The sequence below is a fragment of the Alosa sapidissima genome, chromosome 4, assembly GCF_018492685.1.
Source record: "Alosa sapidissima isolate fAloSap1 chromosome 4, fAloSap1.pri, whole genome shotgun sequence".
NCBI classification, from domain to species: domain Eukaryota; kingdom Metazoa; phylum Chordata; class Actinopteri; order Clupeiformes; family Clupeidae; genus Alosa; species Alosa sapidissima.
The window spans coordinates 5,916,385-5,935,503 of record NC_055960.1 but is presented as its reverse complement, the minus strand read 5'-3'; the positions used below and the strand labels follow the sequence as shown (position 1 = coordinate 5,935,503).

General features: G+C 39.3%; 1 protein-coding gene across 1 annotated transcript; it reads right to left on the bottom strand.

Moving 5' to 3' along the window:
• Positions 1-423: 423 nt before the first annotated feature.
• On the bottom strand, positions 424-19,119 carry si:ch73-361p23.3 (tumor necrosis factor receptor superfamily member 10C). Its single transcript, XM_042089234.1, has 8 exons — positions 19,075-19,119; positions 3,360-3,489; positions 3,050-3,157; positions 2,696-2,824; positions 2,399-2,477; positions 2,047-2,321; positions 1,840-1,956; positions 424-1,504 (listed from the first exon to the last, which is right to left on the bottom strand). The coding sequence occupies exons 2-8, from the start codon at positions 3,448-3,450 to the stop codon at positions 1,407-1,409; spliced, it is 897 nt and encodes a 298-aa protein (XP_041945168.1). The 5' UTR covers positions 3,451-3,489; positions 19,075-19,119; the 3' UTR covers positions 424-1,406.

The window sequence follows — 19,119 nt, the reverse complement described above, 5'->3', positions numbered from 1 at the left end:
ATACTTATATTTAGCATTTCTACTGTAAGTGCATGTTGTGTGTGTGATGTCTGTATGCTACTGACACCTTGAATTTCCCCTTGGGGATCAATAAAGTATCTATCTATCTGTCTATCTATCTATCTATCTATCTATTCAAATACATAATGCCCTATCTTGATTAGAACCTTGTTATGGGAGAAAATGTTTGTTAAAAATTACTATTGGCCAATATATCGGTTATCAGTTTTTGGAAAACTCAGCCTACATAAGCCAAATATCTTAGTAAACTGGACATAAACGTACAAGTTTAAAAGCAACCTCTGAAATGCCTGAAATAGCAAATACCATGGAAATGTCACTCCAGCGAAAGAAACATAAACACCCTATCCATCAGGGGAAATTATGAGGCAGAAAGTACATGAGTTCACATCATTATGCGAGTTCACATCAAAAACAAAGTCTTCATTCTATCTCTCATTCTGTTGGGTCACAGTTTAAGGTTGTTGTCAGGTGTCAACGTGATTTCACAGAAGCACAGGAAAAAGAGGGCCGCCATGGTTGTTTCCAGCGGGAGGGGGAAATCCCTATTATTAAACCGAGAGCTGAAACCTGTCTCACTCTCTCTGCAAGCTAAATGCTGCATCTACACTGTGTGGGGCCCTGCGAAGGCAGTGTTCTGCGTTTAGGGGAACAAATTGTACCCAATAGCCTGACCTCATGTGGAGTTCCACTGTGCATACATAATGTGCTGTCATGCATTGAAAACTGTGTGGAGTCATTAACAGCTTTTTCCTATAGGTATTTACTAAAATTAATTTTCACACAATTGGGATTGACAAAGATTATAATCAAAATGCATAAAAATGGACTGACTTAATCATGAACATGAAATCACAAACATTAACATAATTACTAATCTTTTCAAAGGCTCCTTACAAAAGAACCATACATCACTTAAACTTATGTGGGCATATGAGCACACAGGCAGATCAAACAAAGAGCTTGAAAAAAAAAAATCTCAGACATGTCAAAGGCCCCATGGTATTTTTTCAAAAAAAGACAGATGACGAAAAGTTAGTAAAGTCATTGCATTTAACTGTATCGTAGAATGATCTATAGATCTACACCTTGGATCAAATGTGATCCCCATATTTTCCATGTAATCTACATTGGTAAGTGGTATTAACATTATACTTGAGACAAACTGAAAATATCAAACAAAACAGGTCACACCCCTCTGTAGTAGTAGTTTGTTTGGTTTGCTTTCACTTGTTTTCATAGGGGGGCCCCAGAGTAACACATTTCCATTGTTGTGGTCTCAGCATTCACCAACTTCATTCATAACATTATTCCTATCAGACAAAGCAGCAGACAACCGTGTACCAAATCAGAGGAGGGGTGGGGGGCAATGTGCTGAATCCTAGCTACACATCCTCAAGCATATGTGATGATTCAGTGGAGCTGACTAGAGAGGAGCAGCTCTTATCTCCACTCTCCTCCACTGGTCTTCTACACACAGTGTCTGAAATGGCCAAGGAGACAAGAAAAGAACATAAGCCATCAGAAATGTGATAGAAAAACAGCAGTCAATAACCTTCAGAAACATACTTGTTTAAGTATTGCTCTTATTTCTGCACATCACACACTATAACTGCCTAATCTAAATCTGTCCAAGGACTCCTAATTTTTAGATTCATTCTGATAATTTGACAGTTGAGTTTCCAACAAAGGATTGCATCCACATGGACAATCAAAACCATAGACTGTACAAATATTGAATGGTGCCACTAGGTCGACTCATGGACTAGAAAAACAACTGAACAACACATCCTCCTCAACCATGCACTGTGGTCATACCTGCTCGGGCAATCGGTTTCTTCAATTGCTTCAAACACAGTCCTGCAGCCAACTTGAAAATCAGCGCAAAACAGATGATCAGCAGGATAAACGCAGTGAAGAGAAGTGCAACCATGCCTGCAAATAAAGACACACATATTTTTTAATTCCATGTTGCATGAGTGGGAACAGCACATGCACTGGAATTAGAGAAGCAGCTCAAGTTACCACTGTAATAATGTTCAGCTGATGCTGACGGTGCTGAGGTAGTCATTGACTGTCTAGAGACAAAAGATGGGACACTCAAGGATGTGATTTCTTGAGTGTGAATGCTGTATTGATTCATTGAGGTAGCTGTTGCCATGATGGTGGCAGGGATAACTGTCTTTGTTGTGAGACTTGGGGATGAGGAAGGGACCCCAGTGTCTGTCACTTCAGTAGCAGTGGCGCAAGTAACATCAGAAGAAGCACTGCCTTTGAACTTAACACCTAGTGACCCACAACTGGAAAATGAGAAAACAGTCAGTCATATGAAAACGCTTTTCAAAAACAAATGAAAACGGATAGAAAGAAAACCTACTCTTTCCATTTTTGACACTTCATTATGCCATCAGTTTTAACGCTTAAGAACCCATCCTCACATGTCAAACATCTTTTCCCTGTAATGAATGTAGGTCATTTAATCATTAAACAATGATATTATTTGCACATAAAACCATGAGCAGGTGCTAAACACAGGCAAACCTTAATATCTCTATTTACAAGATTCCTAACAAACTTTAATTTGTTTTCCAACATTTAGGTCTTCATTAGTGCATAATATAAAAATACAATGTGTAAACATTTATCCGTCCCAGGTGAAACATCCATCTCTCACCTGTAGAATCAACTCCTGATCCTTTGCCACAATCGCATGTATTTTTATTTTTAGGACGACGAGTGAATCCTTCAAGGCATTCACATTCAGTATCACTGACCACTGTACAAGGAGACTTTTCTTTTGTACCTGTGGTCATACAGAAGGTGTCATATAGAAGGAGGGGAATAGACATTGACTGCCATGAATATTGAATGCTTTCTGAAGAAATTACAAGGCTAAAACCTATGCATAAGAACATACTGCTCTTACCATTTTTGGAATTTAGGCATGAATTCATATAGAAAAGCAACATATGGTTGGCAAAAATGGCAAATAATGACTGAAAGATTAAGGCTAGTGCAATGCTCTTACCATATCCACATATAGAACAAACTCTACAGTGATCATCCAACGAGTGGCCTTCGTTTCTGAATTTACCCTTTTCACAGGGCACACAACGATTATTGTTGTTTCTTGTACCTGGGGAAGAAAACTAAATGAGCATAGTTCCTTCTAACAGTTAAATCAATTGTTGATCAAACAATTGTGAATCAATTGTTGATTACATTAAGATGAATACATGTTACAGACAGAAAAAGAAACAAGATCGATCCATGAAAATGAAAAAGACTGATCCATCTCTGGTGAAACAATATAGTGAAACAGTTTTCAGATGGCTCACCTGCACCACATTTAGATGTCACACACAGTGTGTTCATCACTAGTATCCAGGAGAGCGTGTAGAGCAAGTAGAGACCCCGACACCGCATCATTACGGGGCAAACTGTACGTCCTCTAGTAAAAAAGAGACCCTGGGGAGAAAGTAGTGTGTGTCACACCAATGACAGTTCATCAATTGTTCTAAAGGATCTTGGGTTGTAACTGCCGTGATGCTGTCGTGACACATAGGATTTCAGTTACCATGAACCTTTAGTTTCCCACCCACATGGAAAATATGAAGAAATTTGTTTTTCTGATATCATATTTTTGTGGCAGAAAATCTGTCTGTATCACTTTTTCAATACTACGGCATGGAATGGAAATACTGAAGGATAACATCGTTCAGTCACATTATTGTGTGTGAAATGTATTCAAAAGTGAAGAAAATATAAAAAAAATAGACATACAGTACATACATGAAATGAGCAGGTAAAACCTTTAAAACTTTATATTACACATTTCAACTCTTTGTGTAGAATACATGCAACAAAACAACTGAAAATAGGGCATCTTGCAGAATATTGTGGGGTGCAGACTTCCTGTCTTGCAAATGTTTCTGCAAATGTCATAACTTCAAGTAGGAAGGCTGACGTAGAAAAGAAAAAAAAACAGCTTTTCTTCATATGCTATTACCATATGGGTAATTCCACATCAAATCAAAGCAAAAATCTTAGATTCAACAGCACATTTTTGGTCATATTTTGTGTCTGCCAAGTGTCTGCCATGTCTTAACCATCATACATATGAGATATACCTCTTCAATTCACTGACATGCCCTAAACAGTTTTGGCCAAAACCAGTATTTCATGGGTGCCATCTTTTAAGAATTTTCTCTGATTTCGTAGGTTCATCTGTAGATTTCTTCCCAGATGGCGGGAGGCCCGTAGACCACTGTTAGCCCACTGGGGGGCAGAGTTGGTGGTCCACTGGTGTTTTGGTCATCAGTTTTGAGGTGGTCCACTGACTTTTTATTTTGATTTATTCAGTTAAATACTTGTTCCTTCATTTTAATAACATTTGATGTTTATTCTTAATATTCCCAATAATTACAATGGAAAAATCCCTTCATGGCCTACAAATGTTTGTAAGCATCTTCTCTACTATGCACAGATGCCCATGTTTTGTGTGATGCCTGTTTCAAGGTCTCAGCTCTAGCCACTGAGAAGAAATAAGCGGAGAAATCAATTCAATTGCAAAAGCTCTTCAGTTTGACGTGGAATTGATTGAGCTCATTACTATTCATGAGCTCGCCCAGTTGAGACCGTGGCCACAGAATTCGTCTAGCTGTGACAGTTTTCTTGGCCTATGCAAGAATGGTTAAATGTCAACGGGCTTGTGCGATATGCACAAATGAATAGAACTTCAACAATGCATTTTGCCCAAGAAGCCAGAGTTGAGGATCAAATTGCTTCAGTTTATTTTTGGGAACAATTCCACAGGCTTTGCAAAAAGGTTGCTGTTGAAACGTGGAGCAGTAGGCTACCATCGCGGCAGTCTACGACCAGTGCCCAGTCTGTAGTTAGCCTAAAATGTTATTGTCAACTCAAGGAAGTGCTATGTTATACAGGTTTAATGCACTCCCTAGCCTAGCAGGTTTAATGCCCATTTGGACAATGTTAGCACTCGCTAGCCAAGCTAAGTTCATGCAATGAAGCTAAAATTAGTTGATAACAGCTGTCATGTTATAGATGAAACCGACTAGCAGTTAGCCAATCAGAGTCAAGCAGCTTAGCTCGATGAATATTAATGAGAACTGTTTCCAGAAATGTTTCCGCGGGCCGCCATTAGCCCCCGGGCCGCACTTTGAGAACCTATGGGCTATGCCATGTTATTGGAGGTTCAAACAAAAGGTGCATTGAGATAACATAGGTAGGAGCTGGCCGAAGGGTTATAAAAAATAGGCTATTTTGTCTTTTATTAGTTACGTTTTATTAGTAGATGAAAAAATAGCAGCTTTTGTAATTATCCATATATGTTCACTTCTGGCACCTTAACGCCAACTGGCTATTTAATGTCTGTAGAACAGGGGCTCTCTAATTTTTTTTATGACCGCCGCCCAGTCCTGCACATTCTCTCCGCAAAAATAAATTGCACTTCTCAATTTGTCTCCATCTCCTACTCCTTCCCTTACTCTTGCAACTTTTGTGTATGTAAATTAGTGTGTGCATGTGAGTGTTTGCTTTTGTGTGTTTGTAATATACACATATATTAATTTGTGATCCTGCAAGGCGAAACCAGTCGTCTTGCGCACAGTGCTATTTTGAGAAAATCCATGATAAACAAATGTACGGGTTAAAATGTCGAATTTCACGTTTTCACATAGTTCGACAGTATACAGTCTACACTTTCATATTGTGAACAAATTTCACGGATAAACATACATTTTGAAAAAGGTAAACTTGGCAGGATTTCCCCCTCTGCTGGAGAAATTGTGCATTATGCTATTTCAAACTGTGGAAAAAGGTAACGACAGAGCCCGTTTACGGAGAGCCGGATCACTCCCTATTAACTCCATTGTACCTGGAATCTGTTGCAGTTCCGCTAGGGGCAATCACGAATAAGTGCAAAAACAATGGGGGTCTATGGAGCTAGACGGCTAAATTTGTCTCTTTCACCTGGTTGTCGTTGAGAAATTGAAGATTTGATTGTGTTTTCTGCAAGCTCAATATGGATTATAGGTCAAAAGTTGAATGAACGAGTAGTCACGTCCTTTCGATTTCTTACAGGTTGGGTCGTTGTTGCCCACAACACACTAGCTTTCTGCTAATGAATGACGTCATTGACACATTTTAGAACAAATAAGTGACAAAAAATATAATACTCAGCGGTTTGTATTTTCTCTGCCCCCTCTTTCGACTGCAACATTCGAATTTCTGGGCAAAAAATTATATGTCGAGAAAAGTGGATTTGAGGGGTACAGCTCCATAGGCCTCCATTCATTCTGCACTTATTCGTGAGCGCCCTCATGTGGAACCAGAAAAGGAACTGCAACCAGTTCAGAAACCGGAAGTTTCCCGAGAGTGGCGGTTCTTCCCTTATTAGTTCTTCTCTGGTAACGATAAAGCACATGGATTTGTTTACAAGCTAGCAAAACAGTTAGCATAAGTTCGGCAGACAATGTGGATGTTACAAGGTAAGAAACACGACTTAAAACAAGTTTCTTGTTTCTCACTTCTCTTTCCGGGACGGTAGTGTCAATGTTGCAAGGTTGGTTTTCCGCCTGGGGATGCTAGGGGTAGCGGGAAAAGTCACCATTTTCACTGGAACAGGTCATTTAACCATCCAAATGATTTCTAAACGGGTTTATTACATTGAAATAGTTGCCCTTTAAACCCTGAGTTTATTTAGGTGAAGATTAAACACATTAGCAGTCATTCCATTTGTCCACGCCGCTATAAGGTTTTACGGTAGAGCAAAAAATGTACTCATTAGGCTACTTGTTACTCAATGTGTAAGCTCTCTATCGTTCTTGGCAGATGTAACCGAATATGAATGTGAAAGACTTGCCTTTCAGGGCACGGACGGTCAAAAGCACAAACTTTTAGAAATATCCTGGCATCATTTTACGGACCAGGAGAAGTATTCCATTGACGTAGCACATTTTAAAAGTGGGCCATAGCCTACACAATCTGTGTGCAGAACTACTCCTTCCCTTACTTCCCCCGATATACATTAATTATATTCTATAGTGACACCTTATGACTGTCCCAGGTATTAACTAGGGGGCAGAAAAAGACACTCACTCGGTTGATAAAACTGGATCAGTCATCCGCTTCAAAGTCACGCTACCGTAAGGTTAATAATAGCTGTGTCCTCACACTATCGCATGTGACAATTTACTTAAAAAGGTGTTACTTTTTGCAATACCCTCGATATACATATCGTTGGAAAGCTTAGGCAATGGCCGTTCATGTGAACACATTAACATAATTTAGTAAATTTTACCAAAACGACTGGTTTCGCCTTGCAGGGTCACATTTATTGTATGGTCCCCCATGAACGGAATTCCATGAAACTTCAGAGGGTGTCATAATGATCCTACACTTCAATTTGTAACATTTATTTTGTATTTGGCCTTTTATGAAATCATGTATTACAAAAGCCCAAAGTTGGACACCATGTAGAAATTTGCTACAATTTCAAAAACGGATTACTCTGGAACGGTTAATTGTTCAGGGGAATGATTCATACCTTTGTGTTCGGTAAGGTCTGCTGTTTGTTCTGATATACAGTTTGTAATGTGTTGATTAAAGAGTTTGTGAGATATTCCACCACGACAACTGGGTGTGGAGATGTGCACCTGTCTCCCTCATAGTGATGTAGTACTCGAGTCCAGTCTCGAGAGCGATTTCTGCTTTCTCGGACTCGACTCGGACTTGTTCCTTCAAAGACTCGGTCTTGACTCGGTCTCGGACCACAGTGGGAAAAGAAGGACTCGTAATTTCAGACCGAGTCCTCGAGACCAGCGCATTTTTTTATGTTCATATATAAAAAAAAAAACTGAAAATGAAATTTCACGGCGGCCACGTCTTTGCCCCTTGCGTTGGCCTTGGTGCCACCTTCTTTCAATATTCTGCTTTGCGTCCATTTAATAGCGATTTTTTTTTAACCTATAGCCTGTCAAAATAATCTTAGCATCACAGCGCAAACTAATTCAGTCTTACACAGTGGAGAAAATGACAGCGCATGGCAAGACAGAAAGTGCGTCCAAACTCATCCATTCTTCTCAGTTGAAATACTCGCAATCGTTAAGCCTACTCATCGCACAGACACATGTATCACATAACATAAAAGAGCTTTTTCTCAGCTTTTAAACGATGTTAGCCGCTAATTGCTGTGGTGAACGGTTCGCGAGAAAAGTAAATAATATAATTAAATTTAATCATAACGTCTACATAAGGTGCTATACCCATCTCCCCTACCCATTAATCTCGGTGGAATACTTCACGAACCCTTAGTTCAACACATGACAAACCATCAGAATATCAGAATAAACAGCAGACCTTACCAGAAATAAAGCAGTCCACTGTACAGTAAGCCGTTCCAGAGTATTCCGGTTAAATTAAAAATGTAATCTGCAGCAAGGTCTACATTCATGTCTCCAACTTTGGTCTTTAGGTTTCAAAATGTGTTTAAATCGTTCTTCGTGATTTCATAACAGGCCAATTTTTATTATTATTATTATTTTTATAGCCTACTACTGTATAGTTAACTTTGGCCTTTGTGCCCCCCACCAAATATGCCCAACTGAAGGCCAAGTGGCCTTGCCCCTAAAATGGTGAAATTCCAAGCCTGGGCCTAACTGTTGATTATTAATTGGGGTGATATTAAATCATATGAAAACTGACATGTTTTTATGGTCTTGGTCTCGACTCGGTCTCAACTCCTAAAGGACTCGGTCTCGACTCGGACTTGCTTCCTCAAAGACTCGGTCTTGACTTGGACTCGACTGTATTTGAAAACCAACGGACTCGGTCTCGACCCTTCAAAGACTCGGTCTTGTCTCGGACTCGGCATAGGCGGTCTCGTCCCCATCACTATTTACCAGGGTTTTCAAGTCTCACGTAATAGTCGTGAGACACGCGCAATTCAACAAGCTCACACACCACACCTTGCATTTCTCACGCAGAAAAAATATTGTCAAGGTATTCACATAATTAATGGACGAGGCACAGCCATACAAGAGAATTTCTCACATAGTTCAGAAGTAGCTCACCAGTCAGTCAAACAATAAATAGTCACCTGACATCCAATCAAAAGATAGCATTCGTTGTATCCAGGTAAAATTCCAAAATACATGTATGTGATCCCCTCCCTGCAACCTTATGCCTATCAATGAGCAAACACAAGGAGTACAGTCAAGTTGAAAGTGAAATAGCCAGATTGGATGAATGCGGTAACCTCTTCAGTTTGTTCATTTCGATTTTATATTTTCTGAACGATATTACTTGCCTGATCAAAATGATGAGAGCAGACTGATGGGGGAATATAGGCCTAACCAAATTTGTGCATAGGCCTATTAGAGTATGTATATCTCCGTCCATTTCCACATTCTTCTGGGTGGAATATCTCACAAACTCTTGACTGAACATATGACAAACCATATATCAAAATAAACAGCAGACCTGTTTATTTTTAAAGAAATCTCACTCCTGAGCTCAAAACTTCAGAACCCTGTTTTTAACCATCAATACCTATGAAAATTCAACCGGATCTGACTGTATATTTGTGGTATACTAGCTCTATTTATTTACCCGCCACAGTGGCTGGTAAGCAGACCAAATTCACCCACCTGTACACAAATTCACCCACATTTGGTGGGTGCTAATTTCCATCCCTGACACACATACGCACAGACACATACATGCAGTCAAAGGAACTCTCAATGCAAGTAAAGCAGGCCATCCAGACTGCGAAAAAAGAAAAAATCCATCAGAGAGATAGCAGAAACGAGTGGCCAAATCAACAGTTTGGTACATTCTGAGAAAAAAGGAATGCACTGGTGCGCTCAGCAATACATAAAGGCCAGGACGTCCACGGAAGACAACAGTGGTTGATGATCGCAGGATCCTTTCTATGGTAAAGAAAACCCCCTTCACAACATCTAGTGAAGTGAAAAAGACTCTCCAGGAAGTAGGCATATCATTATCCAAGTCTACCACAAAGAGAAGACTTCACGAGAGCAAATACAGAGGGTTCACCACAAGGTGCAAACCATTCATAAGCCTCAAGAATAGAAAGGCCAGATTAGAGTTACATTCCTATAGCGCTTTTCACAACACTCAAAGCGCTTCACATTTAAGGGGGAACCTCACTAACCATCAGGGGCGCCTGCAGGAATTAATGCTATGGTACGCACATCCATCACCCCCCCCCCCCCGCAAAAAAAAATAATTCACTCGTGAACAATATTTGTCCGTTTTAGGTCCGTGCATTGGTCAGTCAGCAAAAAAGTAGCCTACATAGCATAACAACATCCACATGCAATAATACAACGACAACGTCTACAATGACCTATTCATTTGGACAACTTGATACAGCCCTATACAGGCTAAAGTTACCTTTAGTTTTGTTCTAGCGTAACGTGACGTCTGGCTTTAGTGCAGTCTAACGTTCTGACAAGCACACCAATTGCCTACCTTGTTCTTGTCCATCTGGAATAACTCCTAGCGTTGCTGCCTCCATCCTTTCTGTTTTCGTTGTTTAAAACTTGTGATATCCATGATGAGTATTGAGTTCGTGAATTAGCTCAACATTCTGTGCTGATAACCATATAGATAGCCGAGTAAAAGAAAACAACAAGTAGCCTATTGCGTGACTGCATGCGTACTCTCTCCTGCTCAAACATAATGTTTACACTAACTTTACGTAATAGAAAATGGTAAATAGCCTGATGGCATGCAGCTAATGGGATACTGTACATAGTTGGGAAGGTATGGTAGGCCAATTTGGTGTGAATACACACACACACAAGGGAAATTTTCTCTCGCTGTTGAGTAGCCTGATATAGTGTGTACGGACATACACCTGCAGGCGCGCCTGGTTCTCCTTACACGGTCTTTAAACATCTAAATATTCAGAATGCCTTGACGTGAGTCATTACGATTGGCCTTCCTTTTCATTCTCAAAGTAGGTTAAAATTGCATGTTCATCAGCACGATTTTCAAAATCTCTCGGGGGAGAAACCCCCGGACAAAAAAGACCTCTAACTTCTGGGCTCTAGCCCCGAATGTTTTAAATAGCTAGCGACGCCCCTGGTCCTCATTCAATGAACCAGACACACAGAATGAACGAGACGTCAACACCAGACCAAGCTCAATCTTTTAAATTTCAACATTGGTCTGTGGGAGTATTTTCTACTGCATAAGAGGCATGATCAAAGGGCATAGTTCAAATGACTGTACGCAATTGGATAGTCATTAGGAATTACCTTTGGACCGGATCCGCATAAAAGCCTCTAGGTCCAGGCGTAGCTTACGTGGGTGGATGACAAATAAGCCTGAAAAAAGGAATTTAAAAAAACTTCAAATATCATCCCTAAAAAGTGTTTATGTGTTGCTGTATCTCTAAACTTGACTAATATAAAAAAAAAAAAAAAAAAAAAAAAAGTGAAATATATATTTATATGTCAATTTGTCATGTTTGTGCCTAAAATTGTCATATGGTGTGACGTGAAAATAATTTGAAATAAAATGAAAATTAGATACTTTTTTCTACTTTAATTTATGTCACTGTACATTTTAATCACATTTGCTTTGATATGCAACATTTCCTTGTGAATATTTAGAAGAAAAACCTAAAATGTAACAAGTTATTTTGTCAAGGTGGAGAATGCTCCTAAGTGTAACCAGATATTTTAGCTTAATTCTAATATTTCTTGTAAGAACTCACTCAAAATTCTTGAGGTTCTTGCAGATACCATTTCCTTTGTGTGCTATTGATGTTTTAATGATTTTTCAATTATAAAGTCTTTTTTGTGACATTATTTAATGTCACACCAAATGACATGGTGTCACGCCATATGATGAACTGCACCACTCCACCATGTGTCAGAGCAAAACAGGGTTTTTAATGACAATAAAATCATTAACAATGAATTTTGAAGTCACTGTATGAATGGTGTATGCGTGTAACAGCAAAATAGATGAAAGTTTAGTATTTATTTTTTAAACTTACATGGCATGGTAACATAAAAGAAAAAAGTATGAGAAATATGAATTGTACAGATACATTTTTTTCCCAATTATCACAGATTTAACAAAAAACATATAATATCTGAATTTAAAACATGTTTTTACAAGAACTTTTATGTAAAAATGCAATTTGGTCATAGGGTGTGACAGAAATGTCATATAGTGTGACTTGAAAAAAGCTGTCACACCATATGATGCAGCGTCACACTATATGACATTTTGAAAGTTAAGCTAATTTTCTAGACAGTTAAATACAGCTAACTATTATTTAGCATGCAACTGACCACATGGCAGCAGTGCTTTTTAAGAATTCATGAAGAATATTTGTGGAAAATAGCTACTTTTTAGGCAAATGATGTCACACCATAAGACACTAAAATTTGGCCACGATTGATGATGTCCAATTCAAAGCTTTTTATATAAAAATCCAAAAAGCAGAACTCACCTCTTGACCATGCCAATTACTCCTGACATTCTATTGTTACTTCCTGATTAAGCAGGGTCCTCTTCCCAATAATAATGTCCAAATGAATGCCCGGTCAAAATATACAATATAGTGTCACGCCATATGACAACCATTTTATGGACAAAATATATTTGATTATAACTTAGTTGGACAGCATGCATAAACATCAAAACTTTCTGTAGTTGTAAAAAACATCCAATTATTTTATATGCATGGTAAAACTTTAAAGTAATTATACTTTTTATGGATATACACTCTTTTTAGGAAGTTCGCACACATGGTGGACAGTCACACCATATGACATTTTTTATGTTTGGATGATTATTTTAAGTCAAAAGTGAAATACAAATCCAATAAATTTAATATGACAGAACTTGAACCTACCAGACCTACAACATTTCCATATCAATTCTTAACAATTGCCATTTTTTATAAGTGTGTGACACATGGACAGTCTGAATTCTGCTATTTGTCATCTACCCACATACGGTTTCTGGCTAAGGACCAGATCTGTGATAGTTAGACTTTTCAGCTTTAGCATTCCAATCCAAGCAGTGCTGTTTTTCTAACAGCAGATTTGGCCCAGATCCACTTACCACATCAGAACCAAAGCTTCCACAAAGACAGTTCACTGATGTGGCCCACATCTATAAGTCAGTTTCCTTGTGTACTTTCGTTCAATTTTTGGGGGGATTATGAAAACTATATATTTTTGGAAACCTTAGAGTATGAAGAATCAGAAAATCTTTGGTTGACAATTTTCCCATAGATATATATCTATGCAATTTTCCAAGGTCAATATGGCAGCCATCTTGGATTTTCAAAATGGCCGCCTTCAAATACTAATTTCTCAATCTCACATAACTATCTAAAAATGATGTAACCTATAACAACTTTTCCTCAATTTTCTTTACCTCAGATTTACTGCAAATTAGCCTATGGCATTTTTAGTGTAAAAGTACACCGTTTTCAGGTCCCAAAATGACTGCAGACAAAAACAGTTTACTAAAACATTTGGGAATGGTTTGTATCATTACTTCGGTACATCAGTACATTCATTACTTTGCCATTGTTGAAGCCTTTAGAAAGACCCTATCTCAGTGGAAGAAGAACTTGGTTGATGGTTGCTGTTTACAGCTTCAAGTCAATATTGACAGACTGCTTCTATCCAAGAGCTCCAGCATGCAGTTATGGCCGATTCTGGGTCTCCTAGTGTTCTGATGAAGGAGCCAGTTGTGATAGGGCTGTTTTCAGGCAAAAAGAAACCCATGTCCACGGAATTACTAACAGATTTTGTCTGCGAACTGTCCCAACTCCAGGAAGGCTTTAACTTTGAGAGGAAAAGGTTTAGAATGAGGTTGCACTCAATTATCTGCGACACACCAGCTACATCATTTGTCAAAAACAGGTTTTTAAGGGATATCATGGCTGTGACAAATGTACTCACAATGGTGTGTACATCAACAATCAAATGACTTATCCCCTACAGAAAACACCCTGAGAACTGATGCGTCATTTTCTGACCAGCTAGATGAAGACCATCACCTGGGTCCCCACCCCTTTATGGGCTTAGATGTTGGGGTGGTCTCTTAAATACCTCTTGATTACATGCACTTGGTGTGCCTGGGTGTGGTGAGATGGCTTATTAATCTGAAAATTTATAAATCCGGTTTATTATGGCTAAAAGGCCCATTGACTTCACATTTGCCATCCAGAGATGTGAACCAAATCTCTGATGAACTAGTTCATGAGGCCATTTACTCCAACTTCCTCCTGATATCCACTGCAGTGTCCATCTTGGTATCTCCAAGCCTTTCTTCAACACACAGTGACTATGCCAACAGCCTCCTCCATTCATTTGTTGGTCATTTCAGTGATATCTATGGATTGACCCATTTAGCACAAGATGCAAAAAACTTTGACAGTTTAGACAACATCTCTCATCTCCATTTGAAAATGTCCTAGGCAAACTGAAAGGATTTGTGCGCAAACCTTCATATCCTTTGGCCCAGATAATTACAAGACTCTCAGAAGAGTCTTCATGCCACCAGGAACCAAAAAGTGTAGCACAGTTTAGAAAGGAGCATTGTCGTGGCCCTGTGCCAGTTGGAATGATGGTCTGTCAATATGATGAAAAGTAAAGTCCAGTGACAACATTTCTCATTTGTGACAATGTGTGCAGCATTCAAAACAGAGGCCTTACAGAGGAACAACTGCCTTACAGAGGAACAACTGTGTTTATCCCATTATTCCACACCAAGGATTAAAACCTAAAAACTGTATTTTCTAACCAAGTCAAGTTTGAGCATTTTTTCCCGTTTCCAGTTACTACAATCAGTTCACAAGGTCAAGGTACATTTACATTCTACAATTAAATACCTGAAATAAACACATTGGAATAACATTACTCAAATGTTTTCTGTCCTGTAATTTCACATAAAATGGAAAAAAAATAATAAAAAGGGTTGAAATGAAAACATTTGTAAATGTGTAACTGTCAAATCGGTAAGTATGAGAATCAATCCTTAATTTTTCAACATCTGAAATTCAGACTGCTAAAAATTCAGATCGAAAAGTTCAGATCTCTGTCCACAGCGAAGATTCTAGAACGCAAGAAGAAAAGAGTGTCCAATCAATTACTTTGTATACATTAAACAATCCATATGAGCAGCTTAGCTCAAGCTCGCGAACTGGAGGAGACCTCTAGTACAGTGTTTCTCAAATTTTTTCAGACAAAGGACCACTTAACCAATAAAAAAAAAAACCTCACGGACCACCTAGCTAAAAAAAAAAAAAAGAGTAAACCTACTTCAACAGTATTACACAATAGGCCTACTCACTGCTGAACCACCTTGCTTATTGTATTCACACCTTGAAGAACTGTTTGGATTTACATAGAAGTTGGTTCAATATTGCAAACAACTCATCTATATTATATTTTACCATGTCTGCTCGCGGACCACTTGGGATAGCTTGCAGACCACCAGTGGTCCCCGGACCACACTTTGAGAAACACTGCTCTATAGTGGATCATCAAAGTTGTGGTGCTAACATGGACTCCTCTGTGGTAGGTGTCAAGCTCTCAACGTAGGCATCATGTTATTATTATTTTATTTTTTTTACCATAGTAGTTTAGGGATAGATAAAGCCACATAAACCTTGAAAAACCCTCCGTCAACGTTAGTTCATAACCCTTGAAAAACCCTCCGTCAATGTTAGTTCAGATATACTGTATAGCCTACTGCCCAGATAGCAAGAGGCTGGCAGACCACTGTCGGTCCATTGGAGGCATAGCTGCCCGCTGGCATTTTGCTCATCGGTTCTCTGCCGGGTTGCAGACAAATTGCCCAATATTTTGCCACTATTGGTCTAAAATCTTTTTCATTTCAGTTATACTCCATATATCCTTCTATTAACTTTTCCTAATATTCATGACAAGTTAAATGTAAAGAGATGGTGGTCCAACGGTGGACACACTACTGGCGGCATACCATCAGCGGTCCGCTATCTGCCAATCTGATTTTGCTATCCGGGTGGTTATCCATAGCTAATTGTAGACGACACAACTCTTTATCAAAGTTTAACCCTTAGAACCCGATTGACGCAAAGTGCATCAAAAAACACACCCTTTCTTCTCTGTTACATTGCTCCGGAACTGTTCATCGCAGCGAGATTAAACCTTTAATGCGTGACAGAGCAGAAGTGGGGCTTTCCAACGAGACTACACACTTGTCTGTACGATCAAGTATGAAAATAAAAATTGGATCATATTTACAGTCTATACTTCTCTGCGTTCACCTGCGCACCCATTACTCTCGTTTGAATTACTCGTGAACCCGTGATCGTGATGGCAAGCATATCAGATGAAAGAGGAAACACAGGGCTATCCATTGGTACCATGTATATCGATCCTTCTGGCTTATAAAAACAGACGAAGTGACAGCAAAATAAAACTTCATATACCTGGACTTACCCCACGTTTTTGTGGCAAAGCATGTTTATAATCCAACGCTATCGTGTGCACGCAGGCTAACACGCAAACTCGGGTCATGTCAGTTCAGATCAGTTCGTGTCACAGATATGGAGTGCAGAAAGGTCATTTTTCATCACTAAATAAAAAATGGCATATATTTCTGTAAATTGCTCAGCCCCAGAGTATCCATCCAACATGGCAATTATATTGCCAGATTCAGGACAGTCTGCCCTACACACACATTAAATGCATGTAGAGCTATGAGCTTGCTGTGGTGAGATACATGTCAAAATATAATATTTTTTATAATACGCTTTTTGTATTTTAATTCTTTAAAAATCCAAATAAAATCAATGCTAGTACTAATACATGAAATGATGGCAGATCTGGATTGCCTAGACTCTGCTAAAAAAACTATATATAATATGTGTGTGTGGCACTTACAATAACCAGAATAAATCCTTATGAATAAAGGTACTGAAAATGCCCTAAAAACAGCTTAGGGTTCTAAGGGTTAACTAATCAACAAAGGCATTTAGCTAATAACAAATGTTAGCGTTATACCTGGGTGACATGAGAAAGCATGATACTCAGACCAGTAAAACGGCATTAATCATTTTGTCAATGTTAGCCAACCGAGGAAAATAATACTAACAGAATGCTAACGCTAAAATCTGGGCTAGCTAGCTGGGTTATCTAGGGTTAGGTAAAGGGTTGTTGATGTGGAGAAATAATCAGGGAAAAGGAGAGGTAGCCGACATGTTTCAATGTTGCCAACTCGTCCACTGTGTCGCTGGATTACATAGAAATTAGATTAGGCTACTCTGTAGAGTTAGCCTAGAAATCTAGATGCAGAATTTGCTGCCAGGGCTATGCTACAGTAGCAACTCTCCGTTGGCTTGTGAGCTGGAAAAATTTAATTTCTATCAGGCCAATCAAATAGAGACGTTAGGCGGGCTTACATTAATACACAGGATTAGATGTTAAAATCCCTTGTGCCAAAATCCAAGGTAAAAACACATTCAGAAGCCCCTGCTCAAGTTTAACTTTAAAAAGCACACTACCCACAAATCCGCCAACAAATGGTCACGAACACAATACAAATGGCCCATCCAACAGCAGTATATAGTATGCGGCATGTCATTGGGGTTATCAAGTGGGCACCCTCATTCACCATTGTTTCGTTAAATTAGGCCCACGACACCTCATGAAGGCTTAACAGTGAAACCAGCGTCCTGGAGACACTCCCCTCCATGCTGCCACCATATTACCACATTGAAATATCCAATACCCAAAATACTCTTAACCAGCCCAGGCATGGTCAAGGTTGGTCCGTCCCGTTGATGTGGACTGAACCATAGCCATAAAAACCCTGGCCTACCAACCATCAACCTAGGCAGAGTTGCAACGGTTTTGTCTTGAATTTCCTTCTACTTGAAAATAAAGAAGATGGATGTTGCTGTTGGCGAACAGCGTGACACAAAATAACCTTTTTTTAAGTTGCCAAAAGTTTGAACTAGCCAACTAGCTCCGCTGGTGGAAAAACGCATGGGACCTATTGCGTGCAGAGGGAATTTGAAAGACAACCGATTATCCCACCCCTCGGACTGAGCACTGCGAACGGTGAGTGCCCACACCGTTGTGGGTCTGGCTCGTCAGGCTAGGATATAGTGGCACCCATTTAAAAACAGCAAGCCAGGGAGGTAAAGGAACACTTTACATCACCCCTCCTTCAGACAGAAATAGATACTACTCCTCTGCCACCATCATCGGCGAGTTTCAATGACTTGGCAAAGGAAACATGCCAGAAATGTGGGGTTTCGTATCCCCTGGTTATCCTTGCAACCCACAAGGTCGTAGAGGTAGATGACAACAGTGATCAGGTAAGTAATCTTATTTGAACATCCAAAATTAAAATTATATACATTTGTGATTATTTCAACTCTGATTTAAAATTATTACAGGCATCCATATACTTATCTGACAGGCATCCATATACTTATAGGCATCCATATACTTCATATATAGGCATCCATGTACTTCCATACAAATCACCTTTACTCTATGTTGTGAATATATTTTACATATCTTCCATAAGGTGACAACTATCAGGAACAGCATACATACACTGACTGATTAGCTGGAGCATGAGAAAGGAGTCAGTATTAGACTCATAACAGGCTGGAAGATCGGCATCAGGCCCAAGCATGGGTAGATAGATCAGTCTTTTGTGTTGTCACCTTTACGGAGGGCCAGTAATTATGGAAGTCATCACTGTACTCTTTTAATGTTAAGTGCTCTTACATTAAAAGAGCTGTTTCCATTCCTTGTCTTTGCCACTAACAATAGGCAATGGGTCTTTAATGAGTCTAGCTGAGAGGCACTCATCGTTCTCACAGGCATTTAGCCAAGGGTCCCCCTGTGACTTCTTCTCTGAACTAGCTACATTTCCTGGTGAGCTGACTACAAACCTCAATGGGAACCTTTAATGGCAACACCATTTGGGCAAAACTAAAAACCCTTCACAATTCAATGCTGAACTGACCTTGGTTACACTCTGTGGAAGATTCTTAAAGGTCACATTCACTGA

Coding starts and splice junctions, on each gene's coding strand:
- si:ch73-361p23.3 (XM_042089234.1), bottom strand. CDS start 3,450: ATGATGCGGTGTCGGGGTCTCTACTTGCTCTACACGCTCTCCTGGATA. Junction 2,478..2,695: donor ATCAGGAGTTGATTCTACAG/GTGAGAGATGGA, acceptor CATTCATTACAG/GGAAAAGATGTTTGACATGT. Junction 1,505..1,839: donor GAAACCGATTGCCCGAGCAG/GTATGACCACAG, acceptor TGGCCATTTCAG/ACACTGTGTGTAGAAGACCA.